General features: G+C 39.9%; 1 protein-coding gene across 5 annotated transcripts in view; it reads right to left on the bottom strand.

The window, feature by feature from the left end:
* The window catches only part of col16a1 (collagen, type XVI, alpha 1), a 177,212-nt gene that overhangs the window by 76,245 nt on the left and 82,416 nt on the right, over positions 1–18,551 (bottom strand). For 4 of the 5 annotated variants that reach the window (XM_034160345.1, XM_034160347.1, XM_034160346.1 and 1 more), the window contains 9 exons: positions 9,346–9,381; positions 9,193–9,243; positions 8,875–8,907; positions 8,725–8,769; positions 5,392–5,430; positions 5,204–5,266; positions 406–450; positions 225–320; positions 94–132 (listed from right to left, as the gene is read on the bottom strand). In XM_034160345.1, coding sequence (XP_034016236.1) covers positions 94–132; positions 225–320; positions 406–450; positions 5,204–5,266; positions 5,392–5,430; positions 8,725–8,769; positions 8,875–8,907; positions 9,193–9,243; positions 9,346–9,381 — 447 coding nt within the window. The remainder of the gene's footprint in view (positions 1–93; positions 133–224; positions 321–405; positions 451–5,203; positions 5,267–5,391; positions 5,431–8,724; positions 8,770–8,874; positions 8,908–9,192; positions 9,244–9,345; positions 9,382–18,551) is intronic. The other variant, XM_034160348.1, reaches the window with a different exon arrangement.

The following is an 18,551-nucleotide window of genomic DNA, read 5'->3' as shown; positions in this document are numbered from 1 at the left end:
TGCAACACACTGGGAAGTGAAAAGGTCTGAAGAAAGGAAGGTAGGTGTGAAATTACCTTTACATTCTTCCAAAGACTGGTCTGCATCACTTACCTTGTCCCCTTTTCCACCACCTGATTCACCAGGAGGTCCCTGACAGAAAAAAAATAGTTCAGTAAATAACCGGAATATGAAATGACTGTTATGTCACAATCTGAAAATATTGAACTCAAAAGCATGCTCACTGGTGGACCAGGCTTTCCAACTCCTGGCAGACCTGGAAGTCCAGGTCTACCTGGCTCTCCGGCCAAGCCTTCTGGACCCACATTACCAGAGGAACCCTGGGAAAACAAGTTCAGCACTGTTCGATCCAAATGGAACTTAGCTACTGCACAGAAGTTATGAACAAATTGATGGTACTCTCACCTTCTGTCCTTTGGGGCCAACCACACAGATGGAGCCTATTCGACCCTAGTCAATGGTGACACAGAAATGGAGGTGACATCAGTCAAGGTCAAAGACATCATCAGTTTTTCAGAAGTCTAATTCAACATATCCTGATGAACTGTGAAAGCATCTGAATTTGTTTGACATTTTTCTATGGCATGGGATTGAAGGTCATGGACATTCATTGGTGGTTTTCAGCCTTGCCACTTACTTGTAGAAAGTTCTTCAGATTCTCTGAATCTTCTGATTATATTATAGACTGTAGATGATGGAATCCCTAAATTCCTTGCAATTAAACATTCAGAAACATTGTTCTTAAACTGTTGGACTATTTTTTTCACGCAGTTGTTCACAAAGTGGTGATCCTCACACCATCTTTACTTGTGAATGGCTGAGCCTTTTAGGGATGCTCCTTTTATACCCAATCATGACACTCACAATTAGTGTCCTCAGTTCCCAAATGCTTATTGAGTATTGTTAGAAGGAAAGGTGATGTAACACAGTGGTAAACATACAAACATACCACTGTCCCAACTTTTTTGAAATGTGTTGCAGGCATCCATTTCAAAATAAGCAAATATTTGCACAAAAAGAATAAAGTTATCAGTTTGAACATTAAATATCTTGTCTTTGTGGTGTATTCAATTGAATCTAGGTTGAAGAGGATTTACAAATCATCGTATTCTGTTTTTATTTACATTTTACACAACTACCCAACTTCACTGGAATTTGGATTGTACTACACATATGAAGAAGTGGTCTACAAGATGTATTATCTTCCGAAGTGCATGTGTAATGTTTTCTGCCTGCGTCATATTCACAACTTCAGATTGATTCAGGGCTTAAGAAAATCTTTTCGACAACCAAATCCATCTGTTTACAACCAGCGCTCAGCATGGTGAACGGTTAAATGTGAGCATATCTGTTACTGGAACTTGGGGAATATCTTAGAGCAGGCACATGTTGTAATTTGTTCTTCAAAACTTCTCAAGCGTCTGCAGGATCACTGCACTGAATGGGGAAGATTAAAAGGTTTAAGTCTTCCTGAATGGAAGCCCGCCTGCGTGAGAGACGAACCACGCAGTCAATGAAGCAGCATTGATTGTGCTAGCTTTGTTGCTTTCCTCTAATCTAACAGGCATTAACAGGCCGACTTAACGCTGTGGGAGAGAAGACGGGAGGGCGAGAAGAGATGTCAATGGTAGCCTAAGCTTTAAGAATGACACTGTATACATCTACTAAATACCTGCTCTCAACCTCATAAAAATGGGTATGTGCTGTAAGTGGATTTGAAAACTTCCTCAAAACTTTGAGAATGACATGTTTTATTTTTGGAAACAAATACGACTTCCTGCTTTGGTTTGCTGAGGCTGTATCACAGGATACATACGGTATATTCTGGAGTACAAGTTGCACTGGCGTATAAGTCACACCTGTCAAAAATGCCTCTTGAATATGAAAAAACAAAACAAAAATAAATCATATAAGTCAGACTATGCAATAAATTGCCCCATTTTTGAATGATCAACTCTTTATTTTGGGATTTTTGTGTATTGTTTTACACTGCCAATTATTTGGTTCCAACCAAGAAAAAAAAAAAAAGCTTAGATTTAGAAGTGTTAGATAATTTATCTTGTTTTAAGAGATAATTTCTTATTTTAAGTGTTCAGCATGCTTATTTCTAGATTTAACTATCTTAATTCAAGAAACTTGCTGCATGGACATTTCACATGATTTGAGTAACATTTCCCTCAGGTTTAGGGTTTTTATCTTGTTTTTAGACACCCTTTTTTGCAGTGTAGTGGACTTTTTGATTGCCATTTATACTTTTATTATCGTAGTTTATTTTATGCCGTGATTTACTTACTGGAAAAGTCCTATATAAATAGTATTGTTATTATTATTATTATTATTAAAAGTGGCACCTCAGTATAAGTTGCAGGACCCCTCAACCTAGAAAAACACACACACACACACACACACACATACATACATACATACATACATACATACATATATATATATATATATATATATATATATATATATATATATATATATATATATATATATATATATATATACGAGGTCTGTCCATAAAGTAACTGTCCTTTTTATTTTTTTTTCAACACTATATGGATTTCATTCATATGTTTTTACGTCAGACATGCTGGAACCCTTGTGCGCATGCGTGAGTTTTTCCACACCTGTCGGTGACATCATTCGCCTGTGAGCACGCCTTGGGAAGGAGTGGTCCCACCCCCTCGTTGGATTTTCATTGTCTGGAAATGGCGGAATGAAAAGGACTTTTTTTCCATCAGAATTTTTTCAGAAGCTGTTAGAGACTGACACCTGGAAACCATTCAAAAAATTTATCTGGCTTTCGGTGAAAATTTTACGGGCTTCACAGAGAATAAGGACTGTTACTACAGCTTTAAGGACCCCTTTAAGGACGCTCGGCACGCGACGAGGCACAAACCACTGGATCATTTCTAAACGGATGGCTCTGTGGATACAAGACCGTCGTGTGCTCTTTCTCTCATTATCACAAGAGCTGGACATCAGCCATTTTCCGGCAGATTTCACTTTTAACAAGAGATTTTGTCATGGAAAGCCGTGCGGAGGCTTTGCGCGTCACGACCGATTCGCTTTGGAAGCGAGACAAAGGAACACCTCCGTTTCGGAGTGTTAGAGGACAAGTTGGGACATGCCTATCTCAGCTTTCAGTGCTTACCAGTCGAGTGAGTATAAGAGAAATTGTGGAGAGCTGGACATGTCCCAACTTGTATATATAGCTTTAAACACCAAAATTCTAAATTAGAATGGATAAAAAATATACGAGGTCTATTAGAAAAGTATCCGACCTTATTATTCTTTTCAAAAACCATATGGATTTGAATCACGTGTGATTACTGTCGGTTGTCGGTTACGTCAGTCGCCTGTGGGCAGTCTTTGAGTGAGGAGTGGCCCACTCTCTCATTGATTTTTTCATTGTTTAGGAATGGCTCAGAGACTGCTGCTTTGTTTGATCAAATTTTTTTCAAAACTGTAAGGCACAACTGAGTGGACACCATTTGATAAATTAAGCTGGTTTTCGGTAAAAATTTTAACGGCTGATGAGAGATTTTGGTCTGGTAGTGTCGCCGTAAGGATGGCCCACGGCGCCTGACGGCGATCTGCGCTTCGAGACGGCAGCGTCTCGCCGTTTCAAGTTGAAAACTTCCACATTTCAGGCTCTGTTGACCCAGTAAGTCGTCAGAGAACAGAGAACTTTCAGAAGAAGTCGGCATGAGGAGTTTATTCGGACATTCCATTGTTAACGGACATTTTGTAATGAAAGAACGTGCAGGCAGAGTCGCATGTCGGGCTGGACCCGACCGCGGGGGGTCGCGACAGGAAAAACACCTCCGTTGGAAACCTTAACGGACAAGTTGGAACATGCCCAAGCTGTTAAACAATTTCTCAGTTACTCACTTGTTGAAAGCCATCAAAAGCCGCCTGAATTTTACAAATGGTTTTCAACATGGAGGTGTTTTTCCTGTCGCGGCGCACACAGATTTGCCAAGTCGTCACGGAAATGACTCGGCGAATTTGCGCGCACGTCTTTCACTACAAAATGTCCTTAAACAGTGGAATGTCCGCATAAAGTCCTCATGCCGGCCTCTTCTGAATCTTCTCTGTTCTCTCACGACGTCCTGGGTGAATTAAGCCTTAAATTAGGATGTTTTCAGGTCGAAACAGGCCGACGACGGCGCCTGAAAGCGCTGCACAACATCCCGCTGCGTGGGAAGTCCTTACAGCGACAGAAACACCCCATAATCTCTCATCAGCCGTTAAACTTTTCACCGAAAACCATCTTAATTTCTCGAATAGTGTCCACTCGGATATTCCTCACAGGTCCAGAAAAAATTGTGATAAAGCAACGCGCACCGTCTCGAGCAGTGTGTGAAACAAAGGAATTCAGCCGAGAGGGCGGGACCACATCTCACTCAAGGCCTGCCCACAGGGAAATGACGTCACCGACACGCGTGAAAAAACTCACGCATGCGCACGAGGGTTCAAGCATGATTGGTGTAATCGCACGTCATTCAAATCCATATAGTTAAAAAAAAATAAAAGGTTTATTATCTAATAGACCTCGTATATGTTTTTATTGTTTTTGCAAAAAGACACACCACTATCTGCAAACTGCAAGGACGGTGGATGACTGTCTGTCAACACCAATGTGTTACAGTGTCCATAAGTTAAAGTTTTTGTTCTTTTATTTTTATTTATTTGGATCAAGTTTGTCAAATGAATATTATGAGTGAATGTGCAAAATCATGCAAGATATGACCTTAGACATAATGAGCAGCGTTAATTTATTTAATACAAATCAACAAAGTTCATGATTAAAATAATGGTTAATGACTGAATTATTTTAGTTACTTAAACTTAAATTGTTTAAAACAGTCACTGCTCTCAAACTCTTTGAATGGAAGTCAATCATCAGATTTTACAATATGTAAAAACAAACACCATCAATAAAAAAATTACTATTAGGGGGATTATAGATCAGTTGGTACCTAACTGACTGACTGGTTCGTGAGTTTGAGCCCTATTTTCTGTTGAGTACCTAAGTGTCTTTGGGCAAGACACTAGATACAAAAGTTATTCAACTATGGGGCACAGTGATCCCACAAAAGAAAAAAAATTGTTTGTCCAACCTCAAAGCAGCTTGTGTTACTGATGACTGATTCTAATAATCTAAATGTGTTTATTACAGAATATCACCTACATCCTTCCCTGGGGTTCCAGTCAGACCCTGCATTCCAATCTCTCCCTTCTGACCTTTGTCACCCTAGGATCCACAGACCAACAGAAAAAATAAACAACAACAACAACAACAAGTTAGAAAGTCATTAAAAGATAATTGCAGGGGCATATTTTCATTATTTAGCACCACAGGTTTCTTAAGCCTTTCACCTTGAACCCAGCTGCTTCACCCCAGTTGGTAGGGAGGGCCTGTGGAGAGACGGAATGAAGAAAGAATCATCACGGAGTGACCAGTATAAATGATCAAGCGTAGCAAGTAACCCATGTGACCTACAACAAGGGTCCAGGTAACAACACAAATGCACTTTGCAAATCATTTAATCCCCAAGCATTTATTTATAAATGCATTTTTTTATTAATATGCCAGTAACACAGCAAAAACTGAACTTTCCAAACATTAATTATAAAAAGACAAACACAAACAATCAGTAATTATACATAATTGTGCCTGAGTTACTAAGGAAAGTGTTACAATAAAGAAAGATACTTGGTCCAATTTGGAAAATTCTCATTCCTTTGTAGTTTCACAGTCAATGCATACAAAATACCACAAAGTCTTAGCCATGCTAATGCTCCACAGAAGCATTTAATAAAAGTAAAGCGTGAAGGACCTAAATGACTAAATGAGAAGGTTGAGGACTTTTCCAGGCATGTGAGATGCAAATAAAGAAAATGCAGAAAATGGGGGTCCTGGAGGGCTAAGCCCCCAGAGGCTGAAGATTTTTAGCCATGCTAATGCTCTCCAGAAGCATTTACTGAAAAAAAGGTTTGAAGGATCTAAATGACATGGTGAGATGCTGAAGAGCTTCACTCGTTCATGTCAGTAGCATATTATTATTATTATTATTATTATTAATAATAATAATAATAATAATAATAATAATGCACATACGAACCCAAATATTATCTTAGATAACCACTTGTCCTCTAATTGAAAAGTTGCTAAACTAATAAACTGCTAAAACATTTAGTTAAAGCTACAGCTAACCATTAACTTTTATTATACAAGTTCAGGTATATTTTTTGTTGTTGTTTATAAAATCCTGAACAATAGACCAAGTACTGAAATGTTAATATTCTGGAGTGTTACCATTGAGGTTCCCTAAAAGGTTCAGCATTCCAAGATCAGATGATGATCAATCAAATTATTATTTGAACAAATTCAACCTTTAACAAATAAAAAAAATATTTCCAGGAAATAATTTTTAGAATCTAATTCATGGATTTTCACTGGCATGACCAACTGCTCCTCCATCACCTCAAAGTTGTACCATCTCCTCAAAGTTGTAGCTAGATCAGAGCAGTCCGGCATTTAAATGTCTGGAAGTGAGTCGGAAAGCATGATGGCCACGTTATACACAGCAGCATAGCTGTGAAACCAAAACCAGCAACTTTTTGTACCCTTAAATGTATGTTTGACAGTTGAAGTTCAAAATTTTCTAAATATATAAATTCATCATCAGGATTACAGAGGACTCTGCCACTCTGTGCTTCAAATACATTTGATAGCAGCAAGGACCATTAATTATATTTCCCTCAATTTTTTATTTTATTTTTTCCCAGTTATGTTAAGGGTGGTTATCACTTAATGGGCTTGACTTGGATTATACTCCCTAGCTGTTGAGGGTTAGACAGTACTGTATGTGTGTTTGTTCCAATATTCCTCAGGCCAGTTTCCACAAAATGTTATGCTCCATGTTACTTCTTGTTTGGAGTATTTTGATTAAAAACAGACTCCACAACAGTTAGTAGCTGCATCAGGTGGCCTCTGAGCTAAAAATACTATGAGAGGCAGAGACACTCATCTGAACTGCTGTCACTACTACTTTATGATTTAAAACTTATTAAACTAAGAAGTTAGGAATAAATTCACCCCCGTATAGGTTTCATGGAAGCGGAAACTGCCTATGGATGTCAGGGCTCAAGGATGGGTGGCACAAAATATGGGAGGGCACAAAATGCAGACTTGAGGACAAGGTGTTATAAGAAGAAAATAATCATTAGCCTATTGTCAAGCAGGGGTACAGTACACGGGAAGGCAGGCAGCGAAGCAGAGGTACAGACAAGTGTGAGGTAAAAATGTGGTCGAGAGACAGGCTGGGTTCAAAAACACTGTTGAGATACTGTATCATAGGCTGAAGCAAAAACTGGGTCCGGTAAACAAAGCAAGGTTGAAACACACTAAGGCAGAAACAAGACAAAATCAAGAGGCTGGAACGTGGATACATGGATTGCGATGATCTGGCAGGGGAGTGGAGAAAGTGAAGGGCTTAAATACACATGTGGGATAATTAGGTTAACAAGGTGCACATGTGGAAGAAAGTTCTAGAAGGGAGGTGTGGTGGTGTGAATCCAAGAGGAGGGAAGAGATGCAAGAGAGTTTGGGAGTGATCAAGGCAGACAGACAAAGATGAAACAGGCAGGTGCAAGAGTGTAAGTGAACACATGGGGAAACAGAGACAAAGATGAAACAATCAGGTGCAAGAGTGTAAGTGAACACATGGGGAAAACAGAGACAAAGATGAAACAGTCAGGTGCAAGAGTGTAAGTGAAGGACATACAAATGGAGAACAAAATCAGAGACACATGAAGAAACACATGGCTGAAGTCTAAAAGATAATAACCATAACAAAGTAACCTACAGATAAACAGCATAACTGCATAACAGAAAACAAAACCCGACAACTGTATAAAGTGTAGCACAAAAAAGGAATGAAACAATGAAAGACTACATATAAGAAGCAGAAAATAAAAGCAGAAACAAAAGCATAATACAATGGAAAAAATACAATAACTGGACAAAGACTACAACTGAATAAACCACGTGACTAAAATAAGAACAACAGAAAATACAAAATACACAGGAAACAAAACCAGAGACTACAGAATACTGAACAGAAAATAAATGATGAACTCAGAATGACACTAATAACTAGAAAATTGAGTTGTGGAAAGGGGAAATAAGAGAACCGACTCCACCCTGGGGTCGGAACCTGACAATGGAGACCAAAACTGTTTTTGTACCAGGCTGTGAACATTTTTATTTCTACTCAAAAGCTGGATATTTTAATATGGACTCGTATGTGAATGTGCTCTGGTTTGGAGCTAGCCTCCAGTGGCCAGTCAAGGAATTACAACTTTTTTGGACTTCCGGTAAGGCTTCATGTGAGGCCAGTTTTTATGGAAGTTTGCCGCTTGGCTTCACCACATAGTTGTGAGCTGACTGTTGTATGAATAAATAATATGTTTTTTCAAACTTCTTTCCACATTACAAATGCACACTAACTTGAGACACAAGGTGGCATAGAATCTCAAACAGGAATGCATTCATGCAGATAGATACACATAACTAACTGAAACTAATGCATGGAAAGAAAATGCATTGAATATATATGAAGGGGAAAAGTTGACGTCTGAAAGGTGGAAAAATGTGAGGATGGGTGGGATGTGTTTATATTACCAACAGCGGCAAATGGCACTCACCGACTCGCCTTTCTCTCCCTTCTCGCCCTTGGACCCTCCTGTGCACTGAGGTAGGAGACACTCAATTGGCATGTATTGTATAACGTCCTACTTTGTTGCATACAAAAATGCTAAGGCAAGCGAGTGAAATGCAATGGAAAAATTACTTACAGGACCTGAATGAGAGCCAGAACAGTCATCACCCTAAAATGAAGAGCAGAAGAAAAGAAGAATAATTGCTTTGGGGTGGGAGGATAGAGCAGGTTAGCAACGAAGAATGCACATTAGAAAGTTGGCGGATTGGTCCACAGCCAGCATCATTTTCAGAGCATGGCAGCAGTATGCTATGTCTAAATCTGAGTTACATTGTTCAGGTCGACACACGTCTGGGCACACACGATGACATCACACATTCCTCTGGCCATACACATGCACAGACAAAGCAGGAGGCGCATGCACCTAATTTATAATGATGTCTTCTGCACTCACCCGGTCACCTTTTTCTCCTTTCATCCCGGCAGATCCACGGAAATTTACAACCTGCATAAGCACAAACACACGCACACAGATGTGCAATCAGTATTGTTCTTGTGATGGGATCTAATGGAAAGAAAAGTGGAAGTAAAGATCAGTGATCCTTACATTTTCTTCCCTATTGATGAGTAAACAACCAGCACACTACAGGCATAAAAGAAAGAGAGTACCATGAACATAATTAGTATTCACTATGTGAAGCGCATCGCAGCAAAATGCACTGTTTTTTTTATTATTATTATTTTTAAGAACTAGTTGTAATGTGTGCATTTGCCAGGTGGTGGCAATGTTACACAAAATTGATGCAAACCTCCGGGATTGCTGCACAATGCAGTTGTACGGATGAAAGGTGCACAAGTGGGTGCACGCACATGCACACCTCCCACGGGAGAAGGAGATCAATAGGAATATCTGATTCCCACAGCACAGTAGTGAGTAAACCAGCTGCTCCTCGCAGGAGGGCACACACACACACACAAATACATAAATAACTGAAGCTGTTTTTTAGCGGAAACAGGTCATTAAAGCTGGTGTTTGTGGTAGCTCGCTTTTACGCACCACCACGTGTCCATATATTCAGGACATAAGCTTGTGAAACGGTGACACAGGGCCACTAATGCAGGGATACACTGCAACTCCCCCACCCTACCCCCTCTTTTTTATTTTCCCTCAAGCCGCCGCAATGACGAGTGCGATTTTCCAAGCTCTTCTGTGGGCATTTAGCCCTCATGTAGGTACACTTAAAGCCTCACAGCTCCAACGTCCTGTGCTTAAACTCCACAGGCTTTGAAATGGAAAAGGCTGCCTGCCGTAATAGGAGCACGACACTTACTGTATGCACTAAACGACACTGAAATATCCTTATAATTAAGGCTACAATGCTTTCATTAGTTACAGTCAATTACCTAGAAGGTCACTCGGAGCACATTCCTCTACCCGCGTAATGGCTGACCGTTATTGCCTCCAACAAGCAACACAGGAGACTGGTCTGAACTGGGACTGATGTATTTGTGGGTCAGTATCAATTGAGAAGTGCAAAATTCAGCACTCATCTTCCTTTAGACAGTATTTTCAAACAGATATCACACTGTAGTTCAAGAAAGCTTTGTTTGTTCCAGTACTCATTTGGCTAGTTTCCACCAAACCTATTGTGTTCGTGTATGTTAAGCCCACAATTGCCCTTAAGGAGCAGTTTTTTTGACAAAGGTTAAGGTTACTGGGGTCAAATATGCAAATTTTAGTCTGTTTTCTCCCATACGTCTCCCAGGTTCTTTCTGCCAAACTTCATATGCATAGCTGCCAACATTTGAATTTATCAATGCGGGACCCACGCATGGCCGCAAGTGCCAAGGGCGCGAAGAATATCTATGGGTCCGGGGACGTACCCGGACCCACACAACTGCGGGACAAATGGGTGTCCTACACGCACCCATGTGGGACGTGGGACATGGGGGTAAATGCCAGGACTGTCCCACCCAATGCAGGATGGTTGGCAGCTCTGCACATTTGGATGACAGTACAATCCAGAATTGATGTTTTGTTAAAAAAACAACAGTCATTGGACTCAAAAGTCAACATTGAGGTTTTGTTCACTCTCATTTTGACCAGACTTGGCACACATTTAGAGGTGGTTCTACAATTCCACAGGAATATCAAATTTATACACATTCTCAGTTTTCTTTTTTCACAGTGTGATGAGTTGAGCACCCCTTGATGCAACATTTCATGATTTGTGGAGCAACGCATTTTTTTTTTTTTTTTTTTGACAGCATAGTTATTTCTCCGAGACAGCCCACAGAACCATCTGCTTCACTTCCACATCATCAGGGACCATTCACCCCTGTTTTGGTGAGAATTATGGTCATGGTTGGGGAGGTGAAGGTCTAGTAGTTAAAGCACTGGGCTTTAGACTAGGGAATCCTCGATTCAAAATCCAGCCAGACTGGGAAATCACTAAGGGTCCTTCGGCAAAGTCCTTAATCCCCTAGTTGCTCCCGATGTGTAGTGGGCTCCTTGTATGGCAGCAGCCTCACATCGAGGTGAATGTGAGACATTGATGTGTAAAGCACTTTGAGCATCTGATGTAGATGGAAGCGCTATATAAAAATGCAGTCCATGGCTTTGGTTTCATGTTTCCAGAGTCACATATTGAGGTTGGGCAAAATGAAACGTTTGCCTCAAAGTGTGATGCCTTGTGTTTGAGCCAGGATTGACTTGTTGGTCTTCTTCTCCCAGGTCACTTTTCTGATTTCTTCAAAACTTGATATGTCAATGGAGTTTGGCCTTGTTAAAAATATTTAATGTTGGAAGAGATCAACAAATTCCATTTTCAATCTGATTTGGACCAAATGTCAGTCAGAAGCCAATCATATGGGTGAATTTATTGGGGTCAAATGCCAGAGAGCCATAGCATTTACTGTCTCTGTGCCCACAGATACTACAGCCTAGTTTAATTAAATACTGGAAATCAGAATATGTCACTGTCGGGAGTTAACACTCCTGCTTGCATTTCCTCCAGGCTTATCGGTCTAATACTTTCAGCTGTACTATGCATTATTAGCTATCTGTCCTTTTGTGGAGCCATGTAATATGAAGCTTTCACTTACTGTTGGACATTTTAGCAGGTTTTTGCCCAGCCATTCAAGCGTCTACTTTAATGACTACATTTTCGTTCTGCATGATACCATAGAGAAGGGGACCATGAGCTGATGCATTGTGAAATTCTCCCCTCTGACAGTCACTTGTTCTTTCTCTGAGCACCATAGGGAGCATGTTTTAAAAATGTACATACATGCGTTTGTATTGTTTTAATTGATGAACACAGCTGAAAAAACAAGATACCAATTACTGGAAAAATGATGATTGGCTCATTTGACCCTTAAATCTGAGTAGCACACCATCAGAGCTTTGTGATGTTGAGATGTCATCAGGGATGAACATTGAAGAAATGAAACCAATATAAGGAAAACCTATGTTGCAATGTTTTATAACTTAATTGATAAGAGTGATGCATTTTGAGGCAGACAGGCAGAGGCGATAAGAAAGGTATTGATGTCCTCTGTCAGTTGGCTGAGGTAATTATAGTTGTTGAAAAGGAGAATGTAAAACCTGTCAAAACATTTGTTTGCACAGTTCATGGAGATGTGTATTAACGGTACACAGAGTAGTTTGAATTTTCCTGTTAGGCTTTTAGGACTTCCCCTCAGTAAGTCACATCTAAAGTTTACACTTATGTAAAATGTTGTATGAATTTGATTGTTTTTCCTATCACAATTATGATGTCATTCATACTGAAACATCATAATAGCCATTGTCTTCTGAGCAATAGTATACCCTAATATGGCAACCTCTCAAACATTGACTCTTGCTTCCTGCAAGGTGGTACAGGCTCTTAGAGCCCAAGGAGCAGTGGTGGGCACAGTTCAGCTAATCTGATAACAGATAATTATAGAACCTAATGTTTTTGCTAGCAGATTAGCTTTTCAGACAAGTTTTAAAACCATCACTGGACCAATTATCTTCTGATAAATTTAGTTGCGATAGTTTTCAGTCCAATCACATTTTTCTTTTTTTTTTTTTTTGCTGGTAAAGTGAGCAAAGTTTAATGGTCAAAAATGTTTGTAAACCCTAAGGGCCCTGTCCCACTTGGGAGAAGATTAATTGCGCATAAATTGAGTACACAAATTGCGGGCGTTCGTTGTCATCCGCAACAAAAATGGCGAAAAATGACAAATGTCCCAGTATGAATCACGGATATATTAATAATATATAGCGAATATATGATGAATAGTCACGGTTATATAATGCATGTAGTGAGGAAACTGATCCGACACATTGAGATTATCACGGCAGTATTACGGGTGTATTATGAATGCATCGTGCACGTGTTGTGTGTGCACGGCATCTGCATTGCAGTCATAAAAGAGGTGCACTCGGGCCGTCGGCATCACTATTCACACCAACAATACAGGCTCTGGAGCATTTGCTGGACTTGGACAAGTTGATCACAGAGTCAATGTTCATTTTGTCATGCGAGGGTTCATGAGTTTGGGGAGCGGGAGGGGGTAAGCCGCTCGGGGTGCGAGACTGTGTTTTTTTCTTTTTTTTTTTTGAGAGTGTCACAGAAAACAGACTTCCGCATGAGTTGTGGCTATAAACAGCAACTCTTCCTTTTGTTGGTGTTAAATTAAAAGTCCTGGATTGCAAGCAGCTACGTCTTTGTGGATTTACACAGCCGGACCTGCACTGACTGGCAGGTATGTCGCTTTCTGCCACACTTTGGGTTTACGTGACGTGTTTGTTATGCATTCACAGATTGTCCGCAAATCAGCTGCAAAGCAGATGTAATAAAAATGCTTTATTCGTGGCCAGTCTGTATGCATTCACTACAACATATTTTAGTGTGATGTGGACATGATAGGCACGATATATATTTGTTTTACACACTGTCCCGGTCCGCTGGCAAGCTGCAAATCCCCGTCAGTTGCGGATATCAGCGGTTAATGGCAGATATACAGCACATAGAGTGAGTATGTATTGTGTATGAATTGGGTATGTATGGAGTATGTAATGCAGATATTATCCGCATCCAGATTTTTGAACAGCTCAAAAATCCTGGCTGCAGACATGCGTGCCTCTGCAGATGATCACGGGCGTGTTCGGATGACGGCCGACTCATACAGACATGTTACACGGATATTGCGGATGTTTGGCGTATATGGGCCAATTTTGTGCGCAATCCATATGTAAATCCTCCTAAACGACAGTGAGACAGGGCCCTAAAATCAAACATTTTAGTTCATCTGTTGTGTGTTTGTAGCAGACTGGCTGCCTGTAACTTGCTGATGATGTCATCATTAAGCCAAAATGTGACTGCCAAGTCAATGCAGGGAGCATTGTGGGTAGATGAGCTGAGGTTTACTTTGCATGTTACAATGAGTGAGTCCGCTCACACAAAAGCAAAACAGACTAATTTTAACATTATTTTATTTTATTTATTTGTGGCTGTAATTTAGACTCAGTGACTCAGAGGGGGAGAGGAGCTCTAATGGCGCAGCTGTGTGTACAGAGGGACTTTTCTTCATGTTTAGACACTGTTTTGAATTTTAAAAAAAGGACGCTTTATGTAGATTATTTATTCAGATGAATCCCACTGAAACTAACAGGTGCATTAATGGACGTATTTCGGTTGTTTAAGCTGCAGGGTTCAAAGAGTGTGAAGAAAGCATCAGCTTTTTAGTTCGTAGATGACGGTGTATCTAGTGCCAAGATAAACTGTGACTTCTATTACTGTGTTTTACTGCTTTTAAAAGATGATGACAATGTTTGGGGTTTTATTTTTTATTCATTAATTTTTCATGCGTTCTTATGTGTTTGTGATACTTGAATTTACCCAGCAGCGAAAAGTGAAAGTGAAAGTGATTTATCAGAAGCTGAGCGTAATCTGATGTGGCTGCGTCTGAATCAATACTAAAAGTCATTGGTTATCTGTAATAAAGATACATTTTTTTAGCAGTTTATCTTTTCAGTCATCGGATTAATGGTTATCGAAGCTAACTTTTTGGTTAGCTTTCAAACCCAATAAACCTCCTCATGGTGTCACTTAAGCACATAAAGTACTGTGCAAAAGTTTTAGGAATCCCAGGGTTATACCCCAGACTTCTTTTTTATTGGCATGTCAACACAAAATCCATTCCAACAAATGTAGATATGTGAGATATATATTTTAATCCAATAATAATAATTCACTCATTCATCTTCTACTGCTTAGTCCAATTAAGGGTCGCGGGGGGCTGGAGACTATCCCAGCAGTCATAGAGCGCGAGGCGGGGTACACCCAGGACAGGACGCCAGGCTGTTGCAGGGCCACAAATAGACAGACACACCCACACACACACCTACAGACAATTTTAAAGATTCCAATCCACCTAACCCGCATGTCTTTGGATGTGGGAGGAAACCGGAGCACCCGGAGGAAATCCACGCAAACACGGGGAGAACATGCAAACTCCACACAGAAAGGCCATGGGAATTGAACCCACGACCTTCTCGCTGTGAGGCAACAGTGCTAACCACTAAGCCACTGTGCTGCCCTAATAATAATAATAATAATAATAATAATAATAATAATAATAATAATAGTAATAATTTATTTGTAAGTATATTGCCCAGTAGAATACCACACAAACAAATGATCATGCAATATTAAAGTGATTTTAAAACACAGATACTCATACTTTAGTAATGTTGGTCTTCGAATAGTTTTTGAGATCCTGTGACTTATACTCTGCTGCAACTTATATACCAAAAAAAAAAAAAAATCACACGTAAATACAAGTCAATTCTCATACCGAGTATCATTAATGTTGAAATTCATCACAGATTTAATTTGTTCATGAATATTTATCAGGTTTTCATCATTTTTAATGCTTTATGATCCATTAAATGCGTGTAAAACATTTGCACAGTACCGTATCACTATGGTTACTTTTTTGTTTTTTTGGGGGGGTGGGTGTGTGTGTGTGTGTGTGTGTGTGAAAATCTTCCAGAAATGCCCTTTTTAACATCAACATCGTGTGGTTGATGCTAATGTTTTGGTGTAAAATATTCCACCACCTAATCTGCTATGATTTTTATTTATTTATTCATTTTGTCTCTTTTGTAGCTCAATTTATACAGTTCACATATATATAATTCAGTATTGGCAAAAGTCAACAAATGAAAAAAACTGAACTAGTATACATGACTGAAATGTGTATTTTATGGCAAAAAAACAAATAAAATAAAATAAAATAAAATAAAAACAAGAAGCCAAAGCTAAGTTGACTTAATAAACATTTGTAGCTTGCAGTTATTGGAAGCTTCAACTAAATCTTTCAGCGACTTTCCAGTTTGCCAATAGCTTATCAGCCAGCAGATTAGCAGTTATCAAAGCTAACTTTTAAGTTTGCTGTTCCCACCACTAATTGCTCCAAGGGTTCACCTACACGTGCCGTTTTCTCAAAGAACGTTCCTCTCTCAAACGTACAGTGTAATAGCAATGAAAGACACTGTAATTGCAGAGTAAGAGACACCTGCTGTTTGGCGGAACTGGGTCTTTAGATTCATCTAATTAAAGACACCCTTAACAAAGCAGGAACGCGTTGCAGTAGACTAGCTGAAACAGGATGCAAGCAACACTGGAGTGAAAATTGGTTTCCGAGTAAGCTTCTGTGCACAAGAAGGCAAAACACCCCCATCATTTAGTGCCATAATCACAATAATACATAATATCAGGTTGTATTAACAATAGAATCCTCTGGGCACCAGGGAATTTTTATGGGGAAAAACTCTCCCCTATACTTTTGTTTCTTTACTTTTCGTGCCCCCAGTGGCAGGTCAAACTGTACGCTTCAACTGATGTAATAACTACATTGAGAAAGTCGGGGGAGGCAGCCAGCTGCATTAGTGAGCACACACAGGAGCAACGTAATGAAGCATTTGGAGTTTTGGATTCTATTTGTGACCAGAACATGTCTGCTGTAGGTGAATTACAAAATTATTCAGCAGCAGCAGCAAATCCCGACTGAGAGTCAGCGTACAGTAAGGTGTAAATCACTCAGCATGCTCTATATGTAAGGCAGAAGAAAGAGACTGTTTTTGTTTCTAGTTCCCTTCAGTCAAACATGATCCACATACTGTTACCCAGTTTCGACGAACAAACAGTCCCCCGAAAAATTGGTCTGCCCTACCTTCACTGCACATGCGTCATTTTGGAGCACACGAACGTAATTTCTGAGTGTCACCACCAATTCATCGATTATCACCTCGTTTCTGCTTCAAACTGCAGATACCTGAAGACTTTATCAACAATCATTTCCACATAAATTCAGCATTATTCCATAATAGAAGACTGGGGAAGCAATCAGAACACCACTGATGTGCTGCAGCGCCTACGCCATTTTGGAGCGTTAGTAGTAACTCACAGATTATCGCATCATTTCTGCTTAAAACAGCTTTGTTTCTGCATAAAACTGACTTTAGAATGATTTAAGAGGTTTTAATTTATCATGTGATGATTAATAATCACATAATTTCCTTTGATCGCTTTGGGTGTAGAGAGTCAGACTCAGAGAATCAGTCTCAGACGCACTGCTGTGGCGCACGGATTGGTCGCCCGTCTTTTATTATGAAATAATGCTGAATTTATGTGGAAACGATTGTCGTACAAAAGCTTCAGATATCTGTCACTGAGAGAGATGATGACTGGAGTGCAGTTTTAAATTGAAACAAGGCAATAATCGGTGAATTGATGCTGGCGCTCCGAAATGACGCATGCGCAGTGAAGGCAAGGCAGAACAACTTTTAGAGGGGCCCTTACGGTCGGCAAATTTCGGCAGTGGATTCAATGCAGAAGTCCCTTTATCCTTCCATTTTGCACATCTGTTTATCCTCATCAGGCCTGGATCCAGACCGGTTTGGACCGATGCAGTTGCATCAGTCAGATTTTTTTATGCATCGTTCGTCACCGGTAAAAAAAAATCTTGAATAATCCCAAATAGTGCCGAATGTGTCCCTGCGGTGAACACAGCTTTTGATTTGATCCCACAATGCACCACGCAGTTGTACACAGGAAACAAACATAGCGTCAGTCCAGTCCAGTCGATGATCATGGCATCCAGGAAAAAGTTGTGCAAGGAAAATTGGATGCTTATTTCAGCAAGAAATGGTGAGTGGTTTATAAATAGTTTTCAGACAATAGTGTGTTTGAAAGGCATTCTATGATGACTGAAATTACATTTTCGGTGGTTTTCTGACCATACATGTCAACCTATATGGATTGTCCGTAGATTATACAGATTTTTCCGAGTTTCAGAGTCATACGGACGTACAAATAAAGTCAGATATTCAGGGTTTGGTCTGCAGCGGTTCTGTAATCAACCGTTTCTGCAGCGCGACTCCACTTTGAAGTGTGAACCATCGAAGCAATGCTTCGATACACTAGCTCGTTGGTTCTTTGATTCGCTGCTCTTCAGAAACGGCAAGTTTCTTCTTAACCCCTCTCAAAGCCATTAAAATACCGTGAGTCACTTTTGTGTGGATTAAATCACTAACTGGGACTCTTGTCTTATTGCAGTCAAGAAATGAGAATCATCCTCCATTCCATTGGCACAGCTCCAAACGTTGCATGGCTCTCTGCTGAGACAGAGTTCGGTCGGAATTAATAACTTCAAAGTTAATTGCTGCTTTAAATAAAATGACACCTCTTACAAACGGTGTAATACAGACAAGAAACTACAATCTACTAAAACGTTTTTTTTCCTCCTAAAATGAGA

Source organism: Thalassophryne amazonica, chromosome 20, assembly GCF_902500255.1.
Source record: "Thalassophryne amazonica chromosome 20, fThaAma1.1, whole genome shotgun sequence".
Lineage (NCBI taxonomy): Eukaryota > Metazoa > Chordata > Actinopteri > Batrachoidiformes > Batrachoididae > Thalassophryne > Thalassophryne amazonica.
The sequence above is the reverse complement of the archived record's forward strand: the minus strand, read 5'-3'. Positions and strand labels throughout refer to the sequence as shown.